At 42.0% G+C, this 25,534-nt stretch overlaps 2 protein-coding genes across 2 annotated transcripts in view; one reads left to right on the top strand and one right to left on the bottom strand.

Moving 5' to 3' along the window:
* Positions 1-25,534, bottom strand: part of TNNI3K (TNNI3 interacting kinase) — a 190,499-nt gene that overhangs the window by 33,656 nt on the left and 131,309 nt on the right. The window lies entirely within an intron of this gene.
* On the top strand, positions 1,143-23,586 carry LRRC53 (leucine rich repeat containing 53). Its single transcript, XM_059727634.1, is given in 6 exon segments — positions 1,143-1,276; positions 6,682-7,491; positions 15,916-16,437; positions 20,987-23,202; positions 23,259-23,403; positions 23,459-23,586. Coding segments are annotated over 6 exon segments (3,933 nt in total). The 5' UTR covers positions 1,143-1,164.

Here is a 25,534-nt window from a genome sequence, read left to right as displayed (position 1 = left end):
CGTAAGCAAGGTTTCAGGATTTGTCTCTAAACCTTAACCTTGCTGAAATAATGAAAAAATAGAAAATTTGTGGGCTTAAATAGCTGTTTCTTTCCTGCAAAATATGAGAAGGATAATGACTGATCAAGAACAATGTGATCAGTGCCAAAGGCTCGGGAACTAATACCAATTTAGTAGAAGTACCATATGAGAAAAAAGCAATTTTATTAGTATCAGTGACTGAAGAAGAAGAATATTAAAAAGGCTGTAGCTATCCCATGCTAAGAGGTTGCTGTTTTACATACTGTGAGATATACTGTACAATGCATTCCCATCACAGAATTCTGTTACATGCTCCAGCTGAATGCTAGTAGTGAGAGCACTGAGATACTGTAGTTTTGTTATATTAATGCAGCTCTCACAAATTGGAGAATCAATATTAAAACTTTATTAAATATTTTTCACCTGACTCCAATTTTGCATAGGTAGCACAGGTTAACTTCTTCCAAATACCCTGTCTCTCTACATGGAATCTGTTGTAGAAGCAGAAATGGGTTCTCTCAAAGACTCTTGTCTTCTTTGATTTGTCTCCAGAGCACTAAGGGAGCTCTTCTCTGGATGCTCCAGAACCTGATTGTGAGGTTATGCATGGGCTTTCCTTTGAATCTAGACCTATGCATTACATTAAACTGGTATGCAATTATGCTGTCTCTTTTTATACTAGGCCCATCATCACAGTATCTGTGCTTTCAGTTCTGTAACAAATTCAAACAAATGCGTATTCTACAGCATGTGAACAGGGCCCAGTATCACATGCTGTACAATAAGCATTTGTTGGAGTTTGCTACAGAAGATAACCTGAGTGTCATGAGGTTAACTGTGAGCACAAAGTTGTGTTCTCTAATTTGGAGGTTCTTGTAGGGCCTGTGCCTAAATATCTGACAGATGCATAGTTTTTTCATTCATAGTGTATGTTTATTTAAAAAGCAAAACAAAACAATGGAAATGGAAAATTCCAGTCATAAGTACTGCCCAATAGTTATTGTTGAGCCATAAATGCACCACACTCACAACAAAATTAAAATCCTACATCACATATGTTATTTGCCTGTGCATATTTGCAATTGAATCTTGAATATTAAACGCTGATACTATGAAATCCATGCTCTTATTTTTCTTCTAGGTATGTTACTACTTCTGGTTGTTATGGTGATTCACTTAATAACATCATGCCCCTCTTCATGCATGATATGCTCGGAAGATGTTACTCTTTGTCAAGGATTAACACACGTGCTAGGTAACTATGACACTAAAAATAATTGATATTTATCCCATACTCTGTATTAGCAGTTTCATGGTTCCATTGCTGAGAGGTAAACTTTTACAGAGCAAACCTTTCACATGCTAACTAAAGAGTGATAACATTGTTTTATTTCTCTTTGCCTTGCGGCCTCACTAAAACTATTCTAAGGCCTTCAGAAGTAATTGAAAACCTTTGTTACTGAGACTGGAGTCATTTCACGCAGCAAAAACACTTTAAAAAAAGAAATAGATCATTTTAATAAGTTTTGTCTACATTTTGTGCAAAGTTCAAGCCAGCCACTGGCTGATCGAGCTATCAATTGCCTCATAACCCTGCCATGCAATTCCACAGCATTAGTAAGATTAAGTGATGTACCAATGATACAGATTAATATCAAAGTGCATTATAACTCTGAAAGAACGGTTTCTTTTTATTGGGACTAAATGAGCTGTGGAAATACTAACAAGATACGTGGCTCTATCTATTACACATTGCTTGCCTAAGTCAACAATTTAATAAGATGCCTTATTAACAACTTTAAATAGAATGTGACTTACATGCTGAAGAATAGTAACAGATACTTTATTACTACAAGCATAAAGTATCTATCCTACTACTAGCTCACAAATGGAAAGACATAGCTACCTTAAGCTAGAAATACTACTGACCATATAAAACTAAATAATGACACTTTGCATTAAAGCACTTTTCATCTACAGTTCTCAAAAGGCCAGGTTCAGATTGTGCTGGTAGCAGTTTCTACTTTGGTACAGCTACACCTACAAGTCAGGATCTTGTCACAAGAGGACAGTTCTGATTAACATGGTTAGGCACCTTGTTGAGAAAGTTATGTGCCTCCAAAGGGCAATCCAGAACACAGGAGGCACTGCATTAGCCTAGAGTTAGCCAGTAGGAAATAATAGATACAGAGATGTCTCTATGCACACTGACAGATGTGCAGCTCCCTGCTGTAAGTCATGGCACTTCACAGGACGCGCCATGAGTTACAGCATTACCCCGTTTGCTGTAAGAGACATTTGCTGTTGGGTCTGGGGGGCTGGAGGGATTGAGCTCCAGTTTGGAGCAGGTGTGTGTCTGCAGCTGCTCTTCCATAGCCCAGCCTACCCCTCCCCCCCCAGCTTCGGTGCTGTCTTCAGAATGGGAGAGGGGGTGAGAGGGGAGGGAGCTCAAATCTGGGGTTTGTCCCAGCGCAGGCTGGGCAAATCCCAGGCAGAAGTCCCTCCCGTTCCTTCTCCCCCTCCCATTCTGAAGGCAGCATTGGGGGTTGTATCAGTCAAGCCCTGTTCCTGGCTCATGCTGGCAGATGTCAATGAAGGCACTCTGCTTTGGAGTGTTCAGATTGTCATGTGATCAGGCACTTTTAAAGTGCTCTGCAGCCATGCACTTCTGTCAGGGCACAGCTGTAGCATGCTTTCAAGGGACCAGTCACACAACAAGTGTAACTTCTGTCTGTGTCCTAAATTCCTGCCCCTCTTCAGAGCCTGGGCACTTAACTCAAAGCTGAATATCCATCCACATCATCTCAAGATCCAGAGTATCCAGAAGGAATTTTATGTGGAAGTGATGGTGCATCACCTTTTTTTTAAATAAAAGCCTAGTGTTTAGCATGCTTGCCCAGACTGTGGGAAACAGGGATTTCAGGTCTTGCTCAGCTTGAAGGGATTCAACTATACATCTTCCACCTTTCAGGAGAGTCCCCTAACCACCGGGCCATAGAAGAGTCAGGATGGGGGCACTCTGCAACCCTCCCCCTGTCCCATTACAGCTGGGCCATTGTGCCATCAAGAGGGCAGGATTCACGGATCTAAAAGGAGAACAGGCAAGGGGGCAGGGGATATGGTTCTGCGTTCCCTGCAATGAGGAGGGAACTCTTTTGGAGTGGGTAGGTCAGGATGCAGTCCCTGCTGCCACATCATAGGTTAGAAAACAGAAATATCCTTGGCAGCAAAGACTGGAAGCCAGGCTTCCCTGAATTGCCACCTCTAGCAACAGCTATGTTTCCAAGCAACCACATGTGTGACATATTGTACAGAACTTTATGTGCAGCACCGAGCACAGTGGGACTCTAGCTGCTATAGTAATACTACCAGAAATATTTTCCTTAATGCAGAAATGAGAACGGGCCACAAAAACAACACCTAAAGTTCTCCTCCTTTCACTGCCTTTTTATAATCTTAGAGGGGGCTTTCATTTACCAAATTTGTTACTGCTAAATGAGATGAGATAACTCCTGGGACTCCTCCTCTCCCCATTATAAAACTGTCATAACTGGCAGGTGTTGGAGATGTGCTGCATTAATTCATAGTTATTTCACCTTTTATCACCTTTTATCCAGAAGATAGCTTTATAACTCACCCTCAAGTAATTACTGCAATTGCACTGAACATATTTTGAAGTCAAGAGCGTAGTTACCTTTTATCATGGAGAGGAGTTTATTAAAAGCAACACATGTACGTTAGGGGTCTGTGCTCACCAGCATTAATGAGTCCCATGTAAAAATCCCCAGTGCAAACAGGGAAAAGACCTCCATCATGTTTATTACTTTTAGCCTCTGGCAGAGAATTCATATTGAAAAGGGGGGAAAACAAACAAATGAGCTAGGAGGGCAGATAAACATTAATGTTTGTAAGTTGGTTCTGTAGCTCAAAAGCCAGTCTCTACCCAGGAGAGGCTCTTTTTCAGAGTAGCGGAGAGGGGGAGGGCTGCTGGTCAAAACACGGCACATTGGCAGAGCTGCATGTGGCAGACTTACACAGTGCTTTCCTGCACCCTGCCTCGCTCTAAGTGCTGTTCGCTTCTCACTTTCACAAGCAATGAAAATTTCATCCCCAAAATAACAACCACAATGATAATAATAAGCAATGCATTAACTTTGACATCTAGTGGAACAGATGGTTTTCGGTTTCTCAAACAAATATGTCATGTCAGAGTACAGAAAGAAATCCAATATTCTGATGCATGCTTACATGAATAAACCAGCACTTAGTTTCATAGTAATTAGGGGTCAGAAGGGACCTAAATAGATCATCTAGTCTGACCCCCCGCCACTGGCCGGAGCACACGCTGGGATCACACGACCCCAGACAGGTGTTCATCCAACCTCTTTTTGAATTTACCCAAGGTAGGAGCGAGGACCACTTTCCTAGGAAGTTGATTCCAGATCCTAGCCACCCTAACAGTGAAATAGTGCCTCCTAATCTCTAACCTGAACCTATTCTCCAGCAGCTTCTGGCCATTGTTTCTCATCACCCCAGGTGCTGCTGGGGGGAATAGGGCCCTTCCTATTTGCTGCTGATCTCCCCTAACGAGTTTGTAGGCAGCCACCAAATCTCCCCTCAGCCTCCATTTGCTGAGGCTGAACAGGTTCAGGTCCCTCAGCCTCTCCTCATAGGGTTTTCCCTGTTGCCCTCCAACCAAGCAGGTTGCCCTCCTCTGAACCCTCTCAAGGCAGGCCACGTCCTTCTTAAAGTGCGGTGCCCAGAACTGGATGCAGTACTCCAATTGAGGCCGGACCAATGTCACGTAGAGTGGGAGTATCACCTCTCTGGACCGGCTTGAGATGCATCTTTGGATGCACGACAAGGTACGGTTGGCTTTGCTGGCTGCGGTCTGGCATTGGCGGCTCATGTTCATTTTGGAGTCAATAATGACTCCAAGATCCCTGTCCACCTCTGTGCTCACAAGGGGGGAGCTCCCTAGCTTGTATGTATGCTGTGGATACATACAAGCTGGTATTTGGGGGCTTGCCCCCAAATCATACAAGTTGATTTGGAGGCTTGCATGAAAGCTCCCATTTTATCCAGGCAAGATAGAGATTGTGATGGGGCAGAGTGGGAAACAGCTGAAAGGGTGGCAAACTTCCTTTGGCCCTGCCAGAGTGACTGTGACCCCTACAAGGTGTGCTTCTTGGAAGTGTGATTCGATTCCAGGCTGCTCAGGCAGTGATTGGGGCCAAATGCACTTTTCCATCTGTACTTTCTCTCTCTGATGAAGGAACCTCGTTACAATTACCTCCTTTGCCATGTCTAGATTGCTGCACTATCTCATACCTGCACCTTGAAACATAGTGGAAAATTATACGTATGCAGAATAATATGGCTAATTGATATATTCTGTTGCTGTGGGCACAATGTGCCAATGCTTTGAGCATCAGTGGGTTCCCAGGTGGAAGGCAACGGGGTTGGTGTTAAGCTATTTGCAGCTTCAAAAGCTGATTGTTGGAGAGCAGCCCAATATTCTCATGCAGTGATGCCATTATTGAGGCTTGCTAAAACTCCACTACTATAAGCATGGGTGAATCCAGGATTTTGAAAAGGGGAGTACAGGAGGTCTGCTGCAGCATCACATGTAGCATGATGTACGTTGTTCTCCAGTCAAAGAGAAACTACAAGCTTTGCTAAGAAGTTAGGGACCCAGAGCTCTATGATTCAGTATAAGATCACAGGAAAAACAAATATCAGTTTACTGGAATATTGACTAATTTGCTAAACTGGATAAAAAAAGCACAGCAAGGCAAAAAAAAAAGTCAAAATATACTGTTTCATTAGTCCAGTAATCTTTGTGGTTAAATGTATGTCTTATGCCTTTTCATAAAACAAAATCTCAAGCACTTTAATAATGTCTCCAATACTTTCCATTTCTATATCTGAGTTAACATTACCACACCTGAGTTAAGGTTTTTAGCTTGAACTGAAAACAGTCTGTAGGGCTGTGAAACAGAAAAGTGACATTACCAGGAATGGCTAACAGACTGCAAAATGGTAGAAAAAAGGATAATTGGAATAATGGAACATTAAAACCATTAACAAGGACAAAGGGTCATTAACCTATGGAATGAAGAGAGATTAGCAGGAACCAGGTAGATTGTAATGAGCCATGAAACCAATTGACTCCCTCAGTGCTGCCTGAATAGAAATGCTGCTGTCCCCCCCAGGCAGTCGGTTTTAAAGTTTGGGTGGAGCAGGAATCAAAGTGGGTGTAACTGCGGGCAATACATTTCCCATGAGGCACTGGCTACCCTGGTCCATGGCAGACTGGAGCTGCTAATCAGCCAACCAGCCTGAAAAGTCCAACTTTCCCTGCCAAATTTGTGGAGAGGCGAGCAGGCTGAAGGATTCTCTCTAAATCCTGCAATACATTATATACATAAATATTTATGGATTTGTTGCAGTGGGATGTGTAGTCCTTGGCCTTCTATTATAATTTTATGAAAGGAACACCTATAGTGGATTTTAAGCATCCAAATTAATAAAATATGAAGTATTTCCTTCAGACTGACCCTGTGTACTTGTTATAAGTAAAACAGGAACAGGCAGATAATGACCGATAGCCAGCATATGTATTCCTGTACATCATAGCGCTATTTTTTCCTTTTACAGCTGTTCCCATAACCACAAAAGCTTTGATTGTCACTGATGGTAAAATCACTTCAATAGAAAGCTTCAACTTGTCTGTCCTGTTCAACCTAACCCTACTAAGACTAAGTAGCAACAAAATTACAGACATTAAAGAAGATGCTTTTAATGGGCTTAAAGATCTGAGGACTTTACTGCTAGATCAGAACCAACTATCAAGCTCTTCTATCACTGATAACACCTTCAGTGAACTTCAAAAGCTGCAAGTGCTGGTGCTAAGCAACAATGCTTTAAGCACCATTTATGGGACCTGGTTCAAAAATATGACAGGTCTTATCAGACTGCAGCTGAATGGGAATCAAATCACTAATCTTACAGAGGAGAGCTTTGGAAATAACCATCTCAACAACCTCAGGAGTCTGGATTTATCTAATAATTTCATAAGTAACATACAGAAAAATGCTTTCCAAGGTTTACCTCAGCTGCAAGAACTGGATCTTTCCCGAAACAGGATGGCACTTATTCCGGACACCTTTTCTCCACTCACTCAGCTAATTCTTCTGAACTTAGATGAGAATCAGTGGACCTGCACATGCCAACTCTGTGACTTGGCTGCCTTCTTAAGGAGCTACAGGAATTCTTCAACCAGGCTGCTTGAAAATGCCAACAACCTGCACTGCAGGACTCCCAGAAACCCAGCAGTTCACAATGTGCTTGACTTAACTGAGGCCAACTGTGAACCTGAAGCTGAAAATATTGCTGCTATTCTAAAAAACAAGACCATGAACTTCTACGAGCGGGATACTGCTCTGGTAGCTGTATTTTGCTTTATAGGTAATGTATTTTTTGGATCTCTGCTCTTTTGAGTATATAAAATCTCTCTCTCTCATGCATTTTGTTTCATTGCATAAAAATACAGACTATTTTTTGTTTTTTGTCTAATGTTAAGAGCCCACACTTGTAGTTACAGTCCTAACTAAGCAGCCCAATATCCCAGAGCTCTCAGCACAATAATATTCCCCAGGAAAGGTGCAGGCATACAGATTCACAGGAGTTCAGGGTAGTGGTCTGACTTGAGGCACTGGCTTTTGAAATTAGATCAGGACCTGAAAGTTTGTGGTCATAGTCATCCAACTGGGAGGAAAGCTTTTTTTCTCCCCTGGAATTTTTTTGACAATTTTAATGTCAATTTTAATGTCAAATGTCTAATTTTTCTGTTGGGGGGGGGGGGGGGAGGAAGCAACTTTTTTATTGAAAGCAGCCAAACAAACGTATATCTTTCCAGTAAAATACTATTGGCTTCCCATTTTCCCCATCTAAAAATAAAAATAGGGAAGTGGAGACAGTCCAGAAACATTTTACCTCAGTGTAAATTCACATTTCTGTACAAATGAAGCCTCATCAAGGGAAATTTGTGATTTAGTGTGGTGCTCAGTGTTGATTCTGCATGCAGTTTCTGTCACAAGATGGCTCAGCACAGTGATCTGGTTGCAGTGGTTCTCTCTCCTCCATCAAACTCTACATAAGATTAAACAGCAGTGCTTCCAACCCCATCTTCCCTTTGCAATGAAGGAACACTTGTGCCTGGGATATGACCCAATTTCCATGTAGCTGGCAGGTGCTGTCCTGTGTATACACAGTTTTTTTTATAGTCTTCTAAAGTCTAGCCTGCAGCCATACCATTGCCTGATAGCATACCACCTTGGGCTGTGCTCTCCTTTGATTTCACAAGCTAAGTAAGGTTAGGTGTAGTGAATCCTCAGACAGGAAACTACAGGGAAAAAGGAAAAGGCAGCTTGGCAGGTGTCCAAATCCCCTCTCTCTGAGCAGGAATGAAACCCATGCCTTCACATAAAGTCACAAGCTGCTTAAGAAAGTTATGGAATCTTGTCTTTTCAAGAAGAGGCTGGACAGATGCTTCTATTCAGGATGGTTTAGCAAATCCTGCATCTGCGAAAGGGCTGGACTACATGACCCTCAAAATTTCTTCCAACAGCAAAACAAAACAACACAGAACCTAAAAACACAACACTTCTTTAAAATATACCCACTAGTGTAATTCCCCTTCTGTGTCAGAGAAGCAGGACCAGCTATTTCAAGCCTCACTCCAGCAGTCAGCTGTTGTATCTTTGTGGAGGGAAGAGCATTGCGGTCTAGTCCTTCCTCTAAGACAAGAGCTGTAGTGAAATTGGGCCACAGCTTAATAATGTCTCATAAGGCTTGTCTACACAGCAGGCTTTAGCCCATACTATGTTTGGTTGCTGCTTACTCGAATGTCCTACAATTACACAACATAATTCTTAGTACATGTTAGCTGAGGAAACAGTGCATATTCTATACTCCTGTTTGAAGTGGCAACAAATGCAGTGTGTATTGAGATATACTAATACACGTGTGCGTGCACGCGTATTGCATGCCATCTACACTACTTTGCACCCAGGCATGATTGACTGGTCTGTATACTTGCTATTGCTCTGGGGCCCAAGCAACTGGATTTAACCTCCTTGTATACATTTTGGCAGGTAGCTGGGATCTGTTGCTCCTGGATTCAATATATAGGGCTGTGCAAAATTTCGGCAGCTGTTTCGTTTCAGAGGTGTTTTGGTCTGTTTCAGCACCCAAAACACTGAATCTGAAACATCTCCAAAATGAAACCATCCAACATGTTTTGGAAATGTGTCGGATGTTTTGGAAAGTTTTGGAGGCACCCCCCGGGAATAGTCCGGCACAGACCCACAGCCCTCTTTTTAAAGTGCAAGGAGGCTGGGGCCGGGCAGGGGTTGGGGCCGGGCAGGGCAGCCATGGGGGCTTCTCCTGCGGTTCCCCACACCTGAGGAGAGGCAGACACAGCTGGAGGAGTCATGGGAGAGCCTGCAGCCGCCCAGCTGTGCCTGCCTCTCCCCAGCTGATCCAAATCTCCGAACCAGCGCTGAAACAGCGTTAAAACTCTGAAACAGATTTGGCCGAATCGAAACAGAACAGTGATCCAAAACACCAAAACGAATCACTGTCCTCCTAAACAGCCGAAACCGAAACAAAACATAGCCATTTCACGCAGCCCTAAATATAGGTGGTATTGCTCTGTTGAAATACTGTATATACTTTCTGCATCCTCTTTGCCTCCATGGTGAGATGAAGGCTCATAAGTCCTCATAAAGGACCCCAATGCAGACAGACATTTTTAGGCCATCATGAAAGAGATGGCTGATGTAGGTCACAACAAGGATGCAATGTCTGGTTAAAAACAAGGATCTGGCTTATTGTAAGAGGATCTCAAAGGATCAAACTAGGCTCTTGGCAATTGTCATGCCACCTGTCAATATTATGAGGAGCCGTACAGGATATTCTTACAGGCACTGTTTGTGATAAACGTTGAGACAGCCAATGACTAGTGACTCTGTGACCAAGAGGGAGCCAACTGAAAGCCAGGACCTCTTTATCATGCAAGAGACCAAGGAGGCTGCTAGAGGACTGAGAACATCTTGAAGTGAATGTGGATACCCAGCATTTGAGCCCTGTGATCAACCAACTTCCTAGGCATGCGGACACCTGCTCTGCCAGCCCTGCAGAGGATAGCTCAGTGCTAAGGATTTATCTTTAGAAACAGCTGGTATAACATGCTGTGCTATATAGCAGGTCTTTGTTTTGCATGGATTGAGGTGCCTTTTGGCATTCTACCATCTCCCACTCCTGCATGGTCAAAATGACACCAGAGGGGAATTGCTTTAAAATCATAATCTTACTGGGCAATACAGGTCTGTTTCTGCATGGCTGGGCCACAGCCCAACTAGCCACTGACGACCTCTTTCTTTTTCACAGATTTGTGTTTCTTGTTTTGTGAACAAATGCCTTCTCTGTATGCTCAGAATGGGTGACTGAGCTCAGGGTCCAGTTAACAACAACATTGCATCAGTTACTGGGAATTTAATAACTCACTACTTCAAGAACACACCCTGCAAACCCCTTTGAACTTTCCCAGCTCCCACTCCTGGCTCTTGTTCTCCCTTTGATGCACCAACTCAAAAAGAAAACTTTACTACAAAAAGGAATGGACCTTGTAGCTACTGAGGGCATTGCAAGCTAGGAACTAAGCCATTTATGAAGCACATTTCAAACTATTCCATCATAGAATGGGATACAAAGTGTTCTGCATGCATTTTCAAAGAATAGTATTTCAGGGATTTTCTTTCCACACAAAAGTTATAATTGATGCAAGTGCAAATACACACAGATAGTAAGGCACCAAAATCACAAGCACCCCATGTGCAGAACAGTAATTAAAACCTCCATGTCTTCACAGTGTAGCAAAATGGAATTGTAAGGGCAGGAAATGTGCTATCATTTCAGAGCTGCCTTGTTGCCTGTCCCAGGACAGGCAACAAGCCTGTCCTAATGCCATGCCCTTGAAATCCCTGCTTGGCACTGCAATCTTATGACATGCAAAACAACAACACAGTGCAAAACCCTCCAGAGCAACAGTCTATTATGATCTGCCATTTACCATGGCTATATGGAGAGGGATCACAGCACCAGGTTCTCAAGGTACATGGGGAAAAAAGATGGAAAATGGCCTCCCAGTCTTGGGAGATTCTGGAGATGGTAAAAGGTCCACGGCTGACATGTCAGAATCAAGGGGAAAAGTCCATTTGATGTCATGAAAGTTGGATAAAGGCAATAATTTATTTTCTTGCCTTCTCCAAGGATCTGCATCTGAGTGGACCACACATTCGGAAAAAAAACCAATTAGAAACTGCAGAATATCTACTTACCTGAAGAGAAAAATTAAAAAACACATCAGAGCAAATATTTGGTGAACTTCTAGAAGCTGGGCTAAGAGAGGCAGTTATTAAGGTGGTTTCTCAGTGTTAGGAAAGAGAAGCAATGAGAAGCAGCTAAGGAGCTGGCAAGGAAAAGTCTATCCATGATGAGAGAGCTGGTCAGGTACAGCCTTGCATAACCCAGAAGACAATGGAAAAGGATAGGGAAGGGCAGAAGCTGCTTATGGAAATGATGAATAGACACGCTCCCAACTCAGCCAAGCTCCTCCTTCCTTAACACAACACAACAGTTTTAAGCAGCTCCAGCTCCAGTGTTCAAGAGGAGGGCAGATAAGTAGCTATACCTGCTGTACTATAGGTATTTCCCATGCTTCCGGGCTTTTCTGGTTGCCACACAAAGCTGGGAATTTTTTCTCCCTCCTACTGCTACATGTGTCAGGGTTTTTTTTCCCCCTTTTGTTTCATTTTTTGTTTTCCTTCCCTCCCGCCCCTTCCTCAGAAGCAATGGGTGTTGGCTACAGTCAAGGCTGGGATTGTTACCGGGATGTGCCGGTGCTACTGCTGGGACCCTGAGGTTCCTGTATGGAGGGTCTTACCTCTCCGCTCTGGGTCAGACTGATTGCCATATCTGGGATCAGGAACAAATTTTTCCCCATGACCAGACTGGGATGGTCTGTGGGAGGCTTTGCCTGCCTCTTTAGTGAGAGGCATGGCCCTATTTGGATCTCTTCAGAGTATTTTAACACATCAGGACATTAGCCACCTGCCTTACCTATAACAAGTTAGGATGGTTGTGCAACAGGGTCATCTGTATAGTTTTAGCAATAGGTTAGATAGGGATGTGTATCAGATGGTTTGGATAGGGATGATCCTGCCTTGGGCAGGGGGTTGGGCCACATGACCTCCAGAGGCCCTTTCTAGTCCTACTTTCCTTCGATCCTGCCAACTCCAAAATATGCTTATACCGTGAATCACAGCTCTTTCCTAAAGGGCATCAAAAGCTTCATTTCCTGGCTTCTCCCCACTGTTCAACTCAAAAGTACGATTCCTGCCATTGCATCCATCCCCCCATGATGACTAAGTGGAAGCCACTTACAGCAACATCTTGTTGCTAGCTGAAATGCTCAAGGCTACACGAACTGACATTTCAAACTGTGCTATTTGTATTGCCCTATCTGAAGGTTTGGCTTTCTTTTCTTGCTATACTTGTGAATCCACATACCTGTACCTTTGTTTTTTTATAAACAACAAAAGAGTTTTATTCAAATGTCACAATTTTTTCTCAATAAAATTGAATCCAGGAAATTTTCAGTGAAGACCACACAAACTTTGTATTACAAATAAGTTCTCTAAGAGGAAACTTTGTAAATTAAATGTAAGAAAAAGTTAAACAAAACCTGACTACTATGACAGTGTGGTCCCCACACCTGTATTTCTAAAAAAAATCTATGAAAAGTTTCACAAAACATAATGCAAAGCATATGTTCACTAAAATTAAATATATATATATTTTCTCTCAAATTAAGCATCTGACCACATGCCCCTGAAGACTGTCTTTTCAGAGTTGGCATTATGCTGCCTTAAAAGTCTCTTAACCTCCATCTCCCTGGTGAGGGATTCTTGCATTCACAGATGTTGTACAATACACAGCATACAGTTGGAATTCAAGACAGGTATTGATAGCAAGCTCTAGCATACTCATGAGACAGAGTTGTTTCCCCTTCAGTCTCCCCACTGTCATCTTGTAGCTGCTTGGGCAATAGTTAACAATTCTTTGCTATAGTCCAGCTGTCCACTGAAAGGCTTCATCTGTCAGGGTAGCAAAGAATTAGCAGAGTCTCCCAGCATAACAGGGAATGTCAGTGCCATTAATGTCCAAAGTGATGGTTGACAGAACAAAATTACCTTTTTTCTTTTCAAGACAAACAGCATGAGGTCCTAAAAATCCTAGCATCAGACCACCTCCTGGTTCACTCTTCTCTGTTTTTAGCTAGTCAATCAGCCTTGATGCTCTACCAGACTTTGAAGTACAATGCAGAAATACCCCTTTCTATGTGTGAACTTAGGGGCAAAACCTGTCAACAGTTCCCCAAGGATAAGTAAGTCTTAGTTAGTGATGACAGGTTCACTTCTGGACAGCATCACCCACCTTCACCTCACCAACCTCAATAGTAGTAGGCCTTCACCGAACAGATTAAGTGTTGCTTGGTAGATACCAGGAGCCACAAGTTGCCATGTGCCCCTGGCTACGTCTTTGGAATGGTGCAAGTAACTTGCATTTTGGTGTGTTGATGCTGGAAAGAGGGGGCAAACTCTGCAGATCTTCAAAAAAGTGCCCTTTGTCATGCTGAAGCTCAATAGGTGATGTTAGTCATGTTGCATTTGCTTAATGAGTCTAGGAGCGTAGAGCAAAGCTGATGCAAGAAAAAAATCCTCCAGAAGCAGCTGCTCTACATCCTCCTCCTCCTTCTTCACCTGCACTATCATGTCCTTCTGATCCTCATCACTTACTTCTGTCTGAAGCTGCAGAACAGCTGGCATTGCTGACAGAACTGCAAAACTTGCTCAGCAGCACAGTCAGTGGCCAGAACAGCTGAAGCCATATGGCAGCAAGACGCCAAAGGCACTGCAAGCTGCTGTATATTTGCAATGGCCAGCATTGGGGGATAGACTACTGGAGTTTTTTTCTTACTTGTTGGGAAAAGTGTGAAAATGGCACCAGCAGCTGGAAAGCAATGGATCATGGGATGAGAATGGAATCATGAGATGGAATCATGAGAATTTATGAGTTTGAGCAAAAATGCCAAGCAAAACTGCTTTAATTTCTAGCTGACTTCTGACATATGCTCCCCATACTGCTGAAAGAAATATGTGCAGTGCATGCCACCTTACAGTGGGTTTAGACCTAGATGTGTGCTCACTGTGTTATATGTTTAATGCAGAGGAAATGCCTGCCATACAGAAATAATGAGTAAGACTGGATAAGAGCCAGTTGGCTGTGACTATAGCACACTATTATTATGTAAGGACTCCTCACTTATCAAAGTGAATGTAGGTATGTTTTGTGCATGCCTCAGTTTCCCCATCTTTCTCTATGCTGCTACATACTAGGATTGAATAGGTTAACTTCTACTTCGGACTATGGGGGAGTGAAATATAGATTTTTTCAGGCATCTGTATAGAATGGCCCATCAGGAATTGAATGGAGCCATCCATTTAAGGGAAGAACAACCTTGGCAATGACAATGGAAGCCCAACAACTGCAGAATAACTTTTACTAATGGATTGCATTGAAGGCCTTCCTTCCCAGCACCAGGACCATGGCTGCTTCAGCTGGGATGGACAACAGGGACCTGGAAGCTGTTTAGCACATGCAAATGCAAGTGATCAACCTGACTAAAATCTGGACTCTTCTGAACTAGGACAGAAAAAGGGTGGGAGGTAACTTCACCTCCTATTAAATGATTACTCATGCTTTACAAAACATACTTGTTTAAATGTGTTTCTCTTTAACAAAATTCTATTTTAGTGACCCCTGGGACAAACTACTTGTAAATGAGGAAAATATGTTCACCTCAAACAGGCCCATGGTGTAATTTCATAGAATCATAAATAAGTAGAGCAGGAAGGGCCTTCCAATGGCCATCCTGTCCCTGTGTGAGACAGAATCATCTCTATCCAAACCATCTTATATAAATCCACAGTCTAGCCTATTAGTAAAACTACACAATCAACCTTGACACAACCATAAGATATAACCCCCTAAAAAAAGTAGTTTTTCCAGATTTCCACTTGAATGCTCAAGCCAGTGTTATCTGAGCTTGTTAGGAGGAACTCCTAGAACCTGAACCCTGGACCTCATTGCTGGAGCATGGCTTACAATAGGTAAAAAGCTTGTTTTCTCCAGCTCAGTGTGCAGGAGACTGTCCTGCATAGACAAGCCCTGAATAGCAGTTTCCAGTATAGACTTTTATATGTGACTTATTCCTTTTTTTTGTATGTATGGGGCCTGGTGCTATTTGCCCATTCTAGACCATTTATTTTTTCTAATTGTTTAGAATTTCTTTTGGAAGAGTTTATCCAAAACTTCCTGCATTTTGGGATCAATCACATTTCAAACTGAGTTTTCTAGAATCAGGAGAGGCAATTTGGACTTTCTAGACTTGACAATTCCCCTGAATTGGGGTAATCATAGCATATAAAGGATGAATTCTTAGATATGTCCCCTATCAGTACAAATTACTTCGCTTCTTGAATAAATTTCTACAGAAAATATTGTATGAAATACTATCTTGGAAAGATAGAATAATCCAAGTAAAATGTTCAGCGTTTAATTGGACATTTCTTTCCCTATACATTTTGAAAATCTCATGAAGCAAGAAAGCTACTATAGAAACTTTAATTTATTATGTTCTTACCTGTATGATTTATATGTTTATTTATGTTATTATGTCTTTGACAAACCTTGTATTTATCACAGGAGCCGTTGGTTTCACATGCCTAATTTTAGCCCTCTTTAAATGGAAACTTCAACAAGGCAAAGCAAATGAACACGTATCAGAAAACTGCTGTTGCAGAACTCTAGATGAATCCCAGTGTGGTCATGAGCCAAGAAATTACCTCACTATGGGATACTGTAACTGCCACTTAACTCAGGAAAATGAAATAAAGGTCATGTCCATTGTGGGATCTAGCAGGGAAATGCCACTTTTACAGGAAAACAGGCATCATGAAACAGAAAACTCGATGTCCATAGGCCTAGACACATCACTTCAGAGCATTCAAAGAGAGAATGAGCATCAGAAGAGTGGCTCAACTGTGTGCTTTAAGTGCAGACTGATGGAGTCATGTCCTCAAGAGTTTTATGGGAATATGCCTATGAATAATGAAGCAGTTACCCTGACAAAAGATTTCTACAGAAGAGATTGTAAACCAAGCAGTTTTGAGCAGTGGGAAGATCTACACACTACAGTATTGCATGACCTTTCAAAAATCAATCATGGTGAGTTTTCCTTCAGTAGAAAGTACTGCAGGGCAGAAAAGTACAAATGAAAAGTAAATACTCTGGACCTGATTCACCATCATCATGCACTTTTTACCACAATTTATTACTTGAGTAAACTAATACATTATATTGTCTGTGCAAAGGCATAAATGACTATGAAAAGGTCAAAAAATGAAGAATCTGACTCGAATAACAGATTTTAATATTGAGAAAAGACCATGCCTTGCTTTGACAAACATGAAATGAGGGTTAGGCTATAGATAAGGTGACCATAAATCCTGGCTTGGCCGGGGCAGTCCTGGATTCTGTAGGCCAGTCCCATCTGATTGGTAAAAAGTCCTGGGCCAAAGTCCAATGGGAGGCAGAGTAGCATGGTGTGCCAAGCAGGTGGGTGGTTAGGCATTGATGCTGCTGTTTGGGAGCAAGATGGGTGCAGGCGGAGTGATGCCTGCTCCAGTCTGCTCGCATTACTCCCATACAGCTGCAGGAGTGCCTGACCACCCACCTGGCTGGTGCAACATGCCAGTCTTCTGAGCTGCCAGACTCCGGCCCAGGACTTTTAATCCAGATAATCCAGGACTGTCCCAGCCAAACCAAGATGTATGGTCACCCTAGCTATAGGACACTTGGTGTCCTACTTTAGGTCAAAGCAGTCTACTTTTTCAGTGTCCTTAAGTAAGACAACTAAGTTTTCCCATCCTGTCCCTCATCCTTCTAAAGCTAATGACTTTTTGTTAAGAGCAAACTTGCCTTAAAAAAAAAAAAATCCTGGAATAACAATTATGCTATTGAGCATACTGGCATTTGACTAGGTCCAATTATAGGATGTCTACCTTTAAAATAACCCTTTATTATGGTACTGACAAGGTCTCCAAATGCTCTCTCACCTGTGGATAAGAGCCTTGATTTGCATCACCATTCAGGACACAAAATTTTGTCTCAGGAAATCAAGCCCATCTAGATATCTCCCTTCATATCTTTTGTTCTCTCTCTTCTTCCTTTTTTCTGCTTCCTGTGGATAAGGTACCTTCCCTATCTCATCATGGGATTATCTTCTTTCAAATCCCTTACAGCTAGGGATAGACATTACATATAAACCAGTTTAAGTGATCAGAAACTGGTTTAAACCTTTAACAGAACATATGCTCAGTTCACATAAAGCCCTTGAATGCTAGTGCATTAACCCAGCTCTCCACAAAATCCCATGCTAGCTTAAAGCACAATATTAACAGCCAGCACTAACCATTGCCATGAAGGAACACAATCTAATTACTGTGAGGAAAATTAGGGTGTGAATGTACTATTCTGTAGTAATTTCCCATTCTGCACTTCTATCTCATAGTAAAAACAAGATTTACCCCAGTAAAAATGGGTTAAGTTACCTTGCAATTATGATGGGTAAAAGCATCACCCATCATAGATGGTGAAATACCTAACAGGCTGTGAGTTCACATCCTGGACTACTTTATGGTAATTTATTTGTGTTCTCCTACTGATAAGTTGTAAACTGTTCAGGCAGGGAAAATTTTTAATTCTGTGTTTATAAAACACCTAGCTGAATGGAGTCCTGACCCATGACCCAGGCTTTCGGATGCTACCACAACACAAACAACAAAAAATAGCCCCACACAATAAAAATAAATGATAGTTTAAAAAAAAAAAAATCACATTATGGGGATAATGAATGCCAGCTGGAACTTGCATGAACTCCAGAATGTAGAGCAGCCCTTGAATGCTAGTGCATTAACCCAGCTCTCCACAAAACACCATGCTAGCTTAGATGGGCAGATGGTCTACCCATAAGGGTATATGGGGAGAGATACAAAGGAAGGAAACACTTAAATTATTCCTTTGGGTCTTTGAATATTTCTGTGAAAAATGGGTACTTCTTAAATGGAGATTGCCATATGCTCCACAATATCTCTCTCCTCACATAGATCTTAAATTCCGTTCAACATTGTTAATGATTTTTAAATGATTTATCTGGCCCACGGCGCCCCTAAAAAATTCAGAAAATTACTATTTATCTGCCCCTGGCTGCCTGTCATGCAGCCCTCAATGGCTTGCCAAACTCAATAAGTGGCCCTCTGCCCTAAATAATTGCCCACCCCTGTGATAGGTGATCAGTTAATGGAAGAATCAAATTATCAGAACCTCACAAAGTTTGAGGAGAATAAAAATTAGAGGCTCTGACTCACCTTGGTAAGCAAATTATATACCAGTAAATACTCCCACTGACATGAATTTGACTATTGCTGGAAGAAGAGGTTTTACAGTCTGGTGCCTCAGTTCGCTGACTGCAGGTAATACTTTTTCATAGCCCCCATTGCTATGGATTCTTTGCTGACTTGAGAGATGAATGTACACAACTTGCTTTCACTCTAGATACTAGAGGTAGTACTTTTAAAAAAAGGAACTCAAATGCCTAAGTCTCATTTTTAAAAGTAAAGCATTTTGGATAATTGATAAGGCATTTAAGCAGGTAACTCCCATTAACTCCAGTTAAAATGTAGACCTTGAAAAATCCAGCACTTAGTAGAGTCCAAGTCCCACTGACTTTTAATCAGACTGCTACCCATGTCATTTTTGAAAATGGGACTTTAGCTTTTTCGAAAATTCTCCCACAGAGGTTTCCTTTGAAGCCAAAGTCACAACGTGACAGGTCATATCGTTGCCCCAAGGCATGGGCTGGCAAGATCAATGAGGAAAAACATGTACGCAAGGCGTGTCTACACGAGGCATTTACTGCGGAGCTGCCCAAATTCTCTCTGCAGTAAAGTCTCAGTGTCTACACGTGCAGCTCTATTAGGCCACAGGAAACTAATAAACTCTACAGCAGATTAGTACTTGTAAATAAAAGTACTATCTTGCTGCAGAGTTTTTTCACGAGCAGCAATGCATGTGTAGACACTGACGGCTGGCTAGGGCACAAGGGTGCTTCAGTGCGGGGGCTGCCTGTCAGCTAGCCCCACACTGAAGTACTCTTGTACCCCAGCCAGCCTCTCTGCAGCACATTGAGCTGGCCCAGAGCAGCCCCAGGCTGGCAAGCTGACTCTCTGGACCCCTTGCCAGCCAGCTCAAAGTGCTATGGCCCTGGGTGCATGTGTAAATTCACCACCTGTGAGTAATAAACTCTGGAGTGATATGCAACAGAGTTTATTGTGTCACATTAATTTCCTGTGTAGATGCTCCCAGTCATGCAAAACAAACCTACATACAGAGCAAAACCATGTAGAAGAAGAGAGAGTTCCTACCTCTAGACTTGATTATTCAACTAAAACAGCTATCTTGAAACAAAGACATACCGAGAGTTTTTTTTTCCTTCTTAGCTCTGTTATTCCTAGGGTTTCCCTGCAGATCCCTTTGTGTCCTTGATTCCAATTTTATAAGCACTGGAGAAACACTCACTTCTGTTACTGTGAGGCAGAGTTTAGGGAATCCACCTGCTACAAGTCACCATTCTCTGCCCGCTAGACAGGATGGTGAGTAATGACTCAGAAGAGCCTGAATTCCTATGCTCAACTTGTTTTTGATCCTACTTTCCTGTCACAATGGTCTTAAGGATAGGTTCTTATGAATATGAGCCTTCAAAATGATGCTGCATCTAGTAAAGAGAGCAAAACGCTGGCTTGCATCCATAGATGCTTCTCAAGAAAATCCTGGGACGTCATTCTCCCCTTTTACTCAGCCTCGGTGAGGCCGCAGCTGGAGTACTGGGTCCAGTTTTGGGCTACACAATTCAAAAAGGATGTGGAGAGGCTTGGGAGAGTCCAGAGAAGAGCCATGCGCATGATCAGAGATCAGGAATACAGACTTTATGATGAGAGGCTGAGAGCCATGGGACTCTTCAGCCTGGAAAAGCGCAGGCTCAGGGGCGATCTGGTGACCACCTATAAGTTTATTGGGGTGTTCACCAGTATCTGGGGGAACATTTGTTCACCAGAGCACCCCAAGGGATGATGAGGATGAATGGTTATAAACTACTGCAAGACCGGTTCAGGCTGGACAGAACCGGTCTTAAGGAAGTTCTTAAGGAAGAACTTCTTTACTGTCCGAGCCCCCAAGGTCTGGAATAGCCTGCCATTGGAGGTGGTTCAAGCACCTACACTGAATGGCTTCAAGAGAAATTTGGCTGCTTATCTTACTGGGATCCTATGACCCCAGCTGATTTCCTGCCCCTGGGCGGGGGCCTGGACTCGATGATCTTCCAAGGTCCCTTCCAGTCCTAATGTCTATGGAATCTATTCTTAGGAAAGATAGGTTCTTATGAAGATATAGCTGACACTATAACCAATTAAATGCAACTAAAATGTAAGAGTAAAATGTAAGTGTCTTACCCAGATTGGACTGAGATGCTAGCTAAATCACTTGATCCCAGCTGACTTCCTGCCTATGGTGGGTGGTGGGGAGGAGGGGGGGGCTGGACTCAATGATCTCATGGGGTCCCTTCCAGCCTTGAATGTCTATGAATCTATAAATAGTTGGTGCTGTGCCACATGCAGGAAAAGCCTTTTTGGCACTCTCTCTCAATACGCTTTCCAAACAGCTGCTTGTACTAAATTCCAACATTTGTTTTTAGCAGACACCAGAAATGACACATTTAACAGAAGACGCGCAATTCCTGCATCCTTGGCCGCAGAGAAACTTGAACAGCATTTAACAAATGAATCGTGGCAATCTCCATCAAAACTAGCAGACAGCTTCAAACTTCTCAGTCTAAAACATTTTATTACAAGCGCATCATCAGTACCCAACATGCCAGTCAACTCAAAAGAGTGTTGCATTCAAAAGACATTACAAAGTCATAGATCACAACACAGTGATCAATGTGAATTGCTAGAAAGAAGCACAAATAGTTCTCTGCAGCCAGGCAACCCCCTTATCTGTAAATATGTGGACTGTGATGAATTGCAGAGTTATATGAAAGAAAAGAAAGAAAGTCATAGGGAAAAATTAAAGTTGGAGAAAGAGCAAATCAAAAGTAGTAGCAGAATAGTAGAAAGTGGCCTTATGAGTGATGAAGAGATACCATTATCACCAGGCGTCAAGAAAAGATATATACCAAAGAACGTTAGCTTTTATGTACCTGACCTGACAATAGCAAACAGGTTGGATGCGATGACAATGGACTCAAATGAGGCAGAATTCCAAAAGAAACAACTGCAAAAGAGTATTCAAAGAAACCAAACTATTATTTTGAAAAATAGAAGTCACGATACTTCAGAAGCAAGAAGTACAGACAGCTTATTGTCTTCTCATCCAAGGATTTTTGGAAATGAAGGCTGGTTGAGGGAAAATGAAATCTCTCAGAAATGCAAAATGAGGCACAAAGGACAAGACTGTTTGACTGTAAAATTGAATTTACTTCCCTTTAGAAAGGTGAGAATCCACCCAGATAAATCACCTTTTAGTGAAAAATCACAGCAAAAATCCAGTCATCATCCCAAACAACTGCCAAATGAAACTGAGAAGAAAACGTCACCAAATTCAAAAGAATTGAAAAGGACAGAAGGAAAACCAAACTGCACATCCTCTTCTATCACAAAAGTACAGCCAGGTACCAGGGAGAAGAGGGTCATGGCTGCTCTGCAGTTCCCTGAGAAGCAGCTGTCAGCTGGAAGGAAAAATGCGGAAAGTGCCGCTATTATAATAAATAATGATGCAGCAGAGTTTCCTGAGGAAAGCTGCAGCTATCCAGTAGTGAATGTTTCTCAACCTTTCAGGGATATTACTTATGCAGGAAATACTAAAGGTGTCCCATCATACTGCTCTACAGAAGCTATAATATATAACAGCAATTCACCTCCACCCTCACCGCATGAGTTGACAAGAATTGTTACTCCTGTATTTCTGGAACCACAGAATTCACAAAATCGGCCGAGTGGTATTTCCAAATCCCTGTATTCTATGGAGGAAAGTGGTGAAGATATGACAGAATTTCCTGTTTCACATATGCACCAAAATTCAAAGATGACTGCAGCTCTAGCTCTCACTATTCAAAGGGGAGTTGCAAATAACACAGAGGAAAAAAATCCCGACAATGCATCTGATACAGAATTAGATTCACACATGGACGATCCAGTTCAAAACACTAGCCAAAGCCGAATGGGAAGTCAAGAATTACAAAGCCAAGATGAAAACTTAGTGAAAGAAAGATTGGAGAGTCCTGAAAGGACTGAAGAATGTGACTTGCTGGGAGAAAGTCTCCGTGCTGAAGGGTCTCAGAATGTGCCTGTTCTATCCCGGATTCCACCTGATTACCATATAGTTTCAACAGAACCATATCTTGTTCCCAGCCAAAGTGGCGCAACGCCTCTAAATGGCACAAATAGTTTGCATCCATTTTCTCAAGCCAATGGGCATTTAACTAGTAGAAGTAAAGAAGGGACTGGCAATAGAAATGACCTGCACAAAACTGATAACATGGAAGACAATGGGATGAAAACAGAACAGAGAGAAAATAAAAAGCCACCCAATGACAATGAATCACTCTTTACAACATTAATCCCAGAGACCCAAGTGAATTCTGCTGGCCCAACAGAATATATCCTGCAAGTTTTGGATGATGTAAATGGTGAAAAAGGCAAAACATACCATAAAAACACTATCATGTCTAACACATCTAGTATTACCACCTCCCCTGAAACTGAAAATATTTTACCAGGTAATAACACTAATCTTCAAATGAACAATAACAGCCACATGGAGAATGTGCACAATACAAAAGATTTACAAAACAATCAACCTAATGAAGGAAACAATGTACTTGATGAAGGTGAAATGCCAGTGGAAGAACATAAAAAGCCTTTTTTTACCAGTTAAAAGATACTAGGTTCGAGACAGAAAATTAGGTACGTTTAATTCGTAGCAGAACAAATGCAGCTGAAAACTCTGCTCCAAAAGCTATACCATACGCACCATCTGCTGAATATGCTAATATGTCACCTTTAGAGCCAGAACAAAGTAAGCGAGGAAAATAACTCAAATAATTGTCACATTCCCGTTTTGCTTTTTTCAGAACTACAAACAGTCCTAGCCTTTCTGAAAATCATCATCATTATTGTGGTAGAAAATTCCAACAAGTCAATGAACATAAAACCGTATTTGATTGAATCCATGCAAAACACTGGAAGACAAGTCAACTAGAGACATTTTACTCAATTATACGAACACTGTTTTGGGGAAAATAAGAAGTCAAAAAGCAAACATGTATTTGGCACTGTCAGAGCAACCAAACAGCACAATTCAGGGCATAAACAAGAGAAAGCAGGGAAATGTTAACTGACCAGAGCTCCACTTGATGTTTATGATCTGGAATATACAAGCGCAGATTTCAGTCAATGTACAGTACTGCATTTACGACAACTATAAATGTTGCTGCTGCCTACAGTGTACAACTTGCATTATTTAAAACATTTCTGTGCTCCATTTATTACTGCCCTTGCTTGATAGATAATGTAATCTTTTTCTTTAATCTGTAACTATTAAATCTGATTTTAAATTCACTTAGCTCTTTAGGATTTCTGGTCTCTGTACAAACTGTAAAAGTTTATAAACCCTTTAAATTGTTTGGGGGTGGGTGGAGGGGAGAAGAGCAGGAGAGAATGAAATTTGACCCAGTCATTAAAGCAACTGATCCTCTATACAAAGCCTAGTAATTTATTTTTAACCACTAGGTGGAGATCTTTGATTCAATCATTTCAGAATCACCAAGTAATTAGCTAGTGTAGTTGTGTAAACACCATGGTTTTGTATAAAAAATGGTTTGAACAAATCCAAGAGACTTTCATCTCTTCATTGTTATTAACTAAAGGTTTTGAAAAATAAATATCTCATTAACATATCAACTTCTAGGATTGGTCTCTTGGGCTAGGCAATATATTATCACTTGGTTTTAGCAATCCTTTTTACAAGAGGAGAGAAATGCATTCCTTTGAGAGCAAGAAACAAAATGAAAAGTAAATATATGTTTATGACAATGACATTTCAGGAATGTACAGAAAGAAAAAAAATCTCAGCCTAGGCTGTATTAGGTTAAGACAAGTGGAAAGCATTAAGACGCCTAGAGTACTGGAAGCAAGGCCAAAAATAAGTCCCCAATATTTTTGGAGGAAGACATTTTAATTGTTCCCCTTTTCCTTCAGAGATGATCATAAATTCTGAGATTTATCTGCCCTTTTCCAGACTGACAATGCATTCCTCACCTATTTACAAAAGAGGGAATATTTAATGTAACCATTTTCCAGGAAAATAACTGGAAGTGTTCTTCCTAGCTTCCTTCCTCTCATTTTCATTTCTTTATTCCAATTTTTTTCACCGGCTGCTACTGCAGAGGCAGGGGTAGTTGAATGGTAATCTCAGGGCAGTACAGAAGGAAAATTAAGACCTGTAGAGTGACCTGGATCCTCTTTTTAATTACATTATTTTCTTTTAGTTGATAAAAAAAGAGAAATTCAATACCTGATAAACTCTAGAAAAGGACCACCAGTACACCCTCCTATTTACCCAGTGCAAGTCAGAAAAAATGCTTTATAAGCAGGGATCAGGGTTTTCTATTTTCTGCAGAAAACCACAGAAAAATGTGGATTTTGCTCTTTAACGGAGAAAAAAGGTGGATTTTCCCCTTTCCTCAAATGGTCAAAACACAGGTTTCCTCTTTTGCAAACAGCTCTCTGCAGGCAGGCAGAGTTCCAGCCTGCAAGAGCTACTTGCAAAAGGACAGGAAACCCCAAGCCCTGACTAGAGGTGCTGGGGGCGAGGCCTGAGAATCTGAGTCAGCCAGGGCTGGCTCAGACTCAGTTTCCCTCCTGTGGCCTTTTGGGTAAGTTGAGCTTTTAGGGGCTGGGCCCTGGGGGTGGGAGGCAGCTGGGGGCCCCCTCTAGAAGGGCTGGGGGGGGCCCTGTGGGTCAGGTGAGGGTCATGCTGCTAGTGGGGCTGGGGCATGTGGGGAGAGCTAGCAGGCTGGGTGGGGGGCAGGACAGGGGTTTGTGGGTGTCCATCATCCTGTCCTGTGCCATGGGCCAAGGCTGGGGCAAGTGTAGGCTGCCTTGTCCCACTGTGCCTCATTTCAGTTGGGCTGGGAGCACTGCCAAGC

Source organism: Alligator mississippiensis, chromosome 5 (genome assembly GCF_030867095.1).
Source record: "Alligator mississippiensis isolate rAllMis1 chromosome 5, rAllMis1, whole genome shotgun sequence".
In the NCBI taxonomy this organism is placed as follows: domain Eukaryota; kingdom Metazoa; phylum Chordata; order Crocodylia; family Alligatoridae; genus Alligator; species Alligator mississippiensis.
The sequence above is the reverse complement of the archived record's forward strand: the minus strand, read 5'-3'. Positions and strand labels throughout refer to the sequence as shown.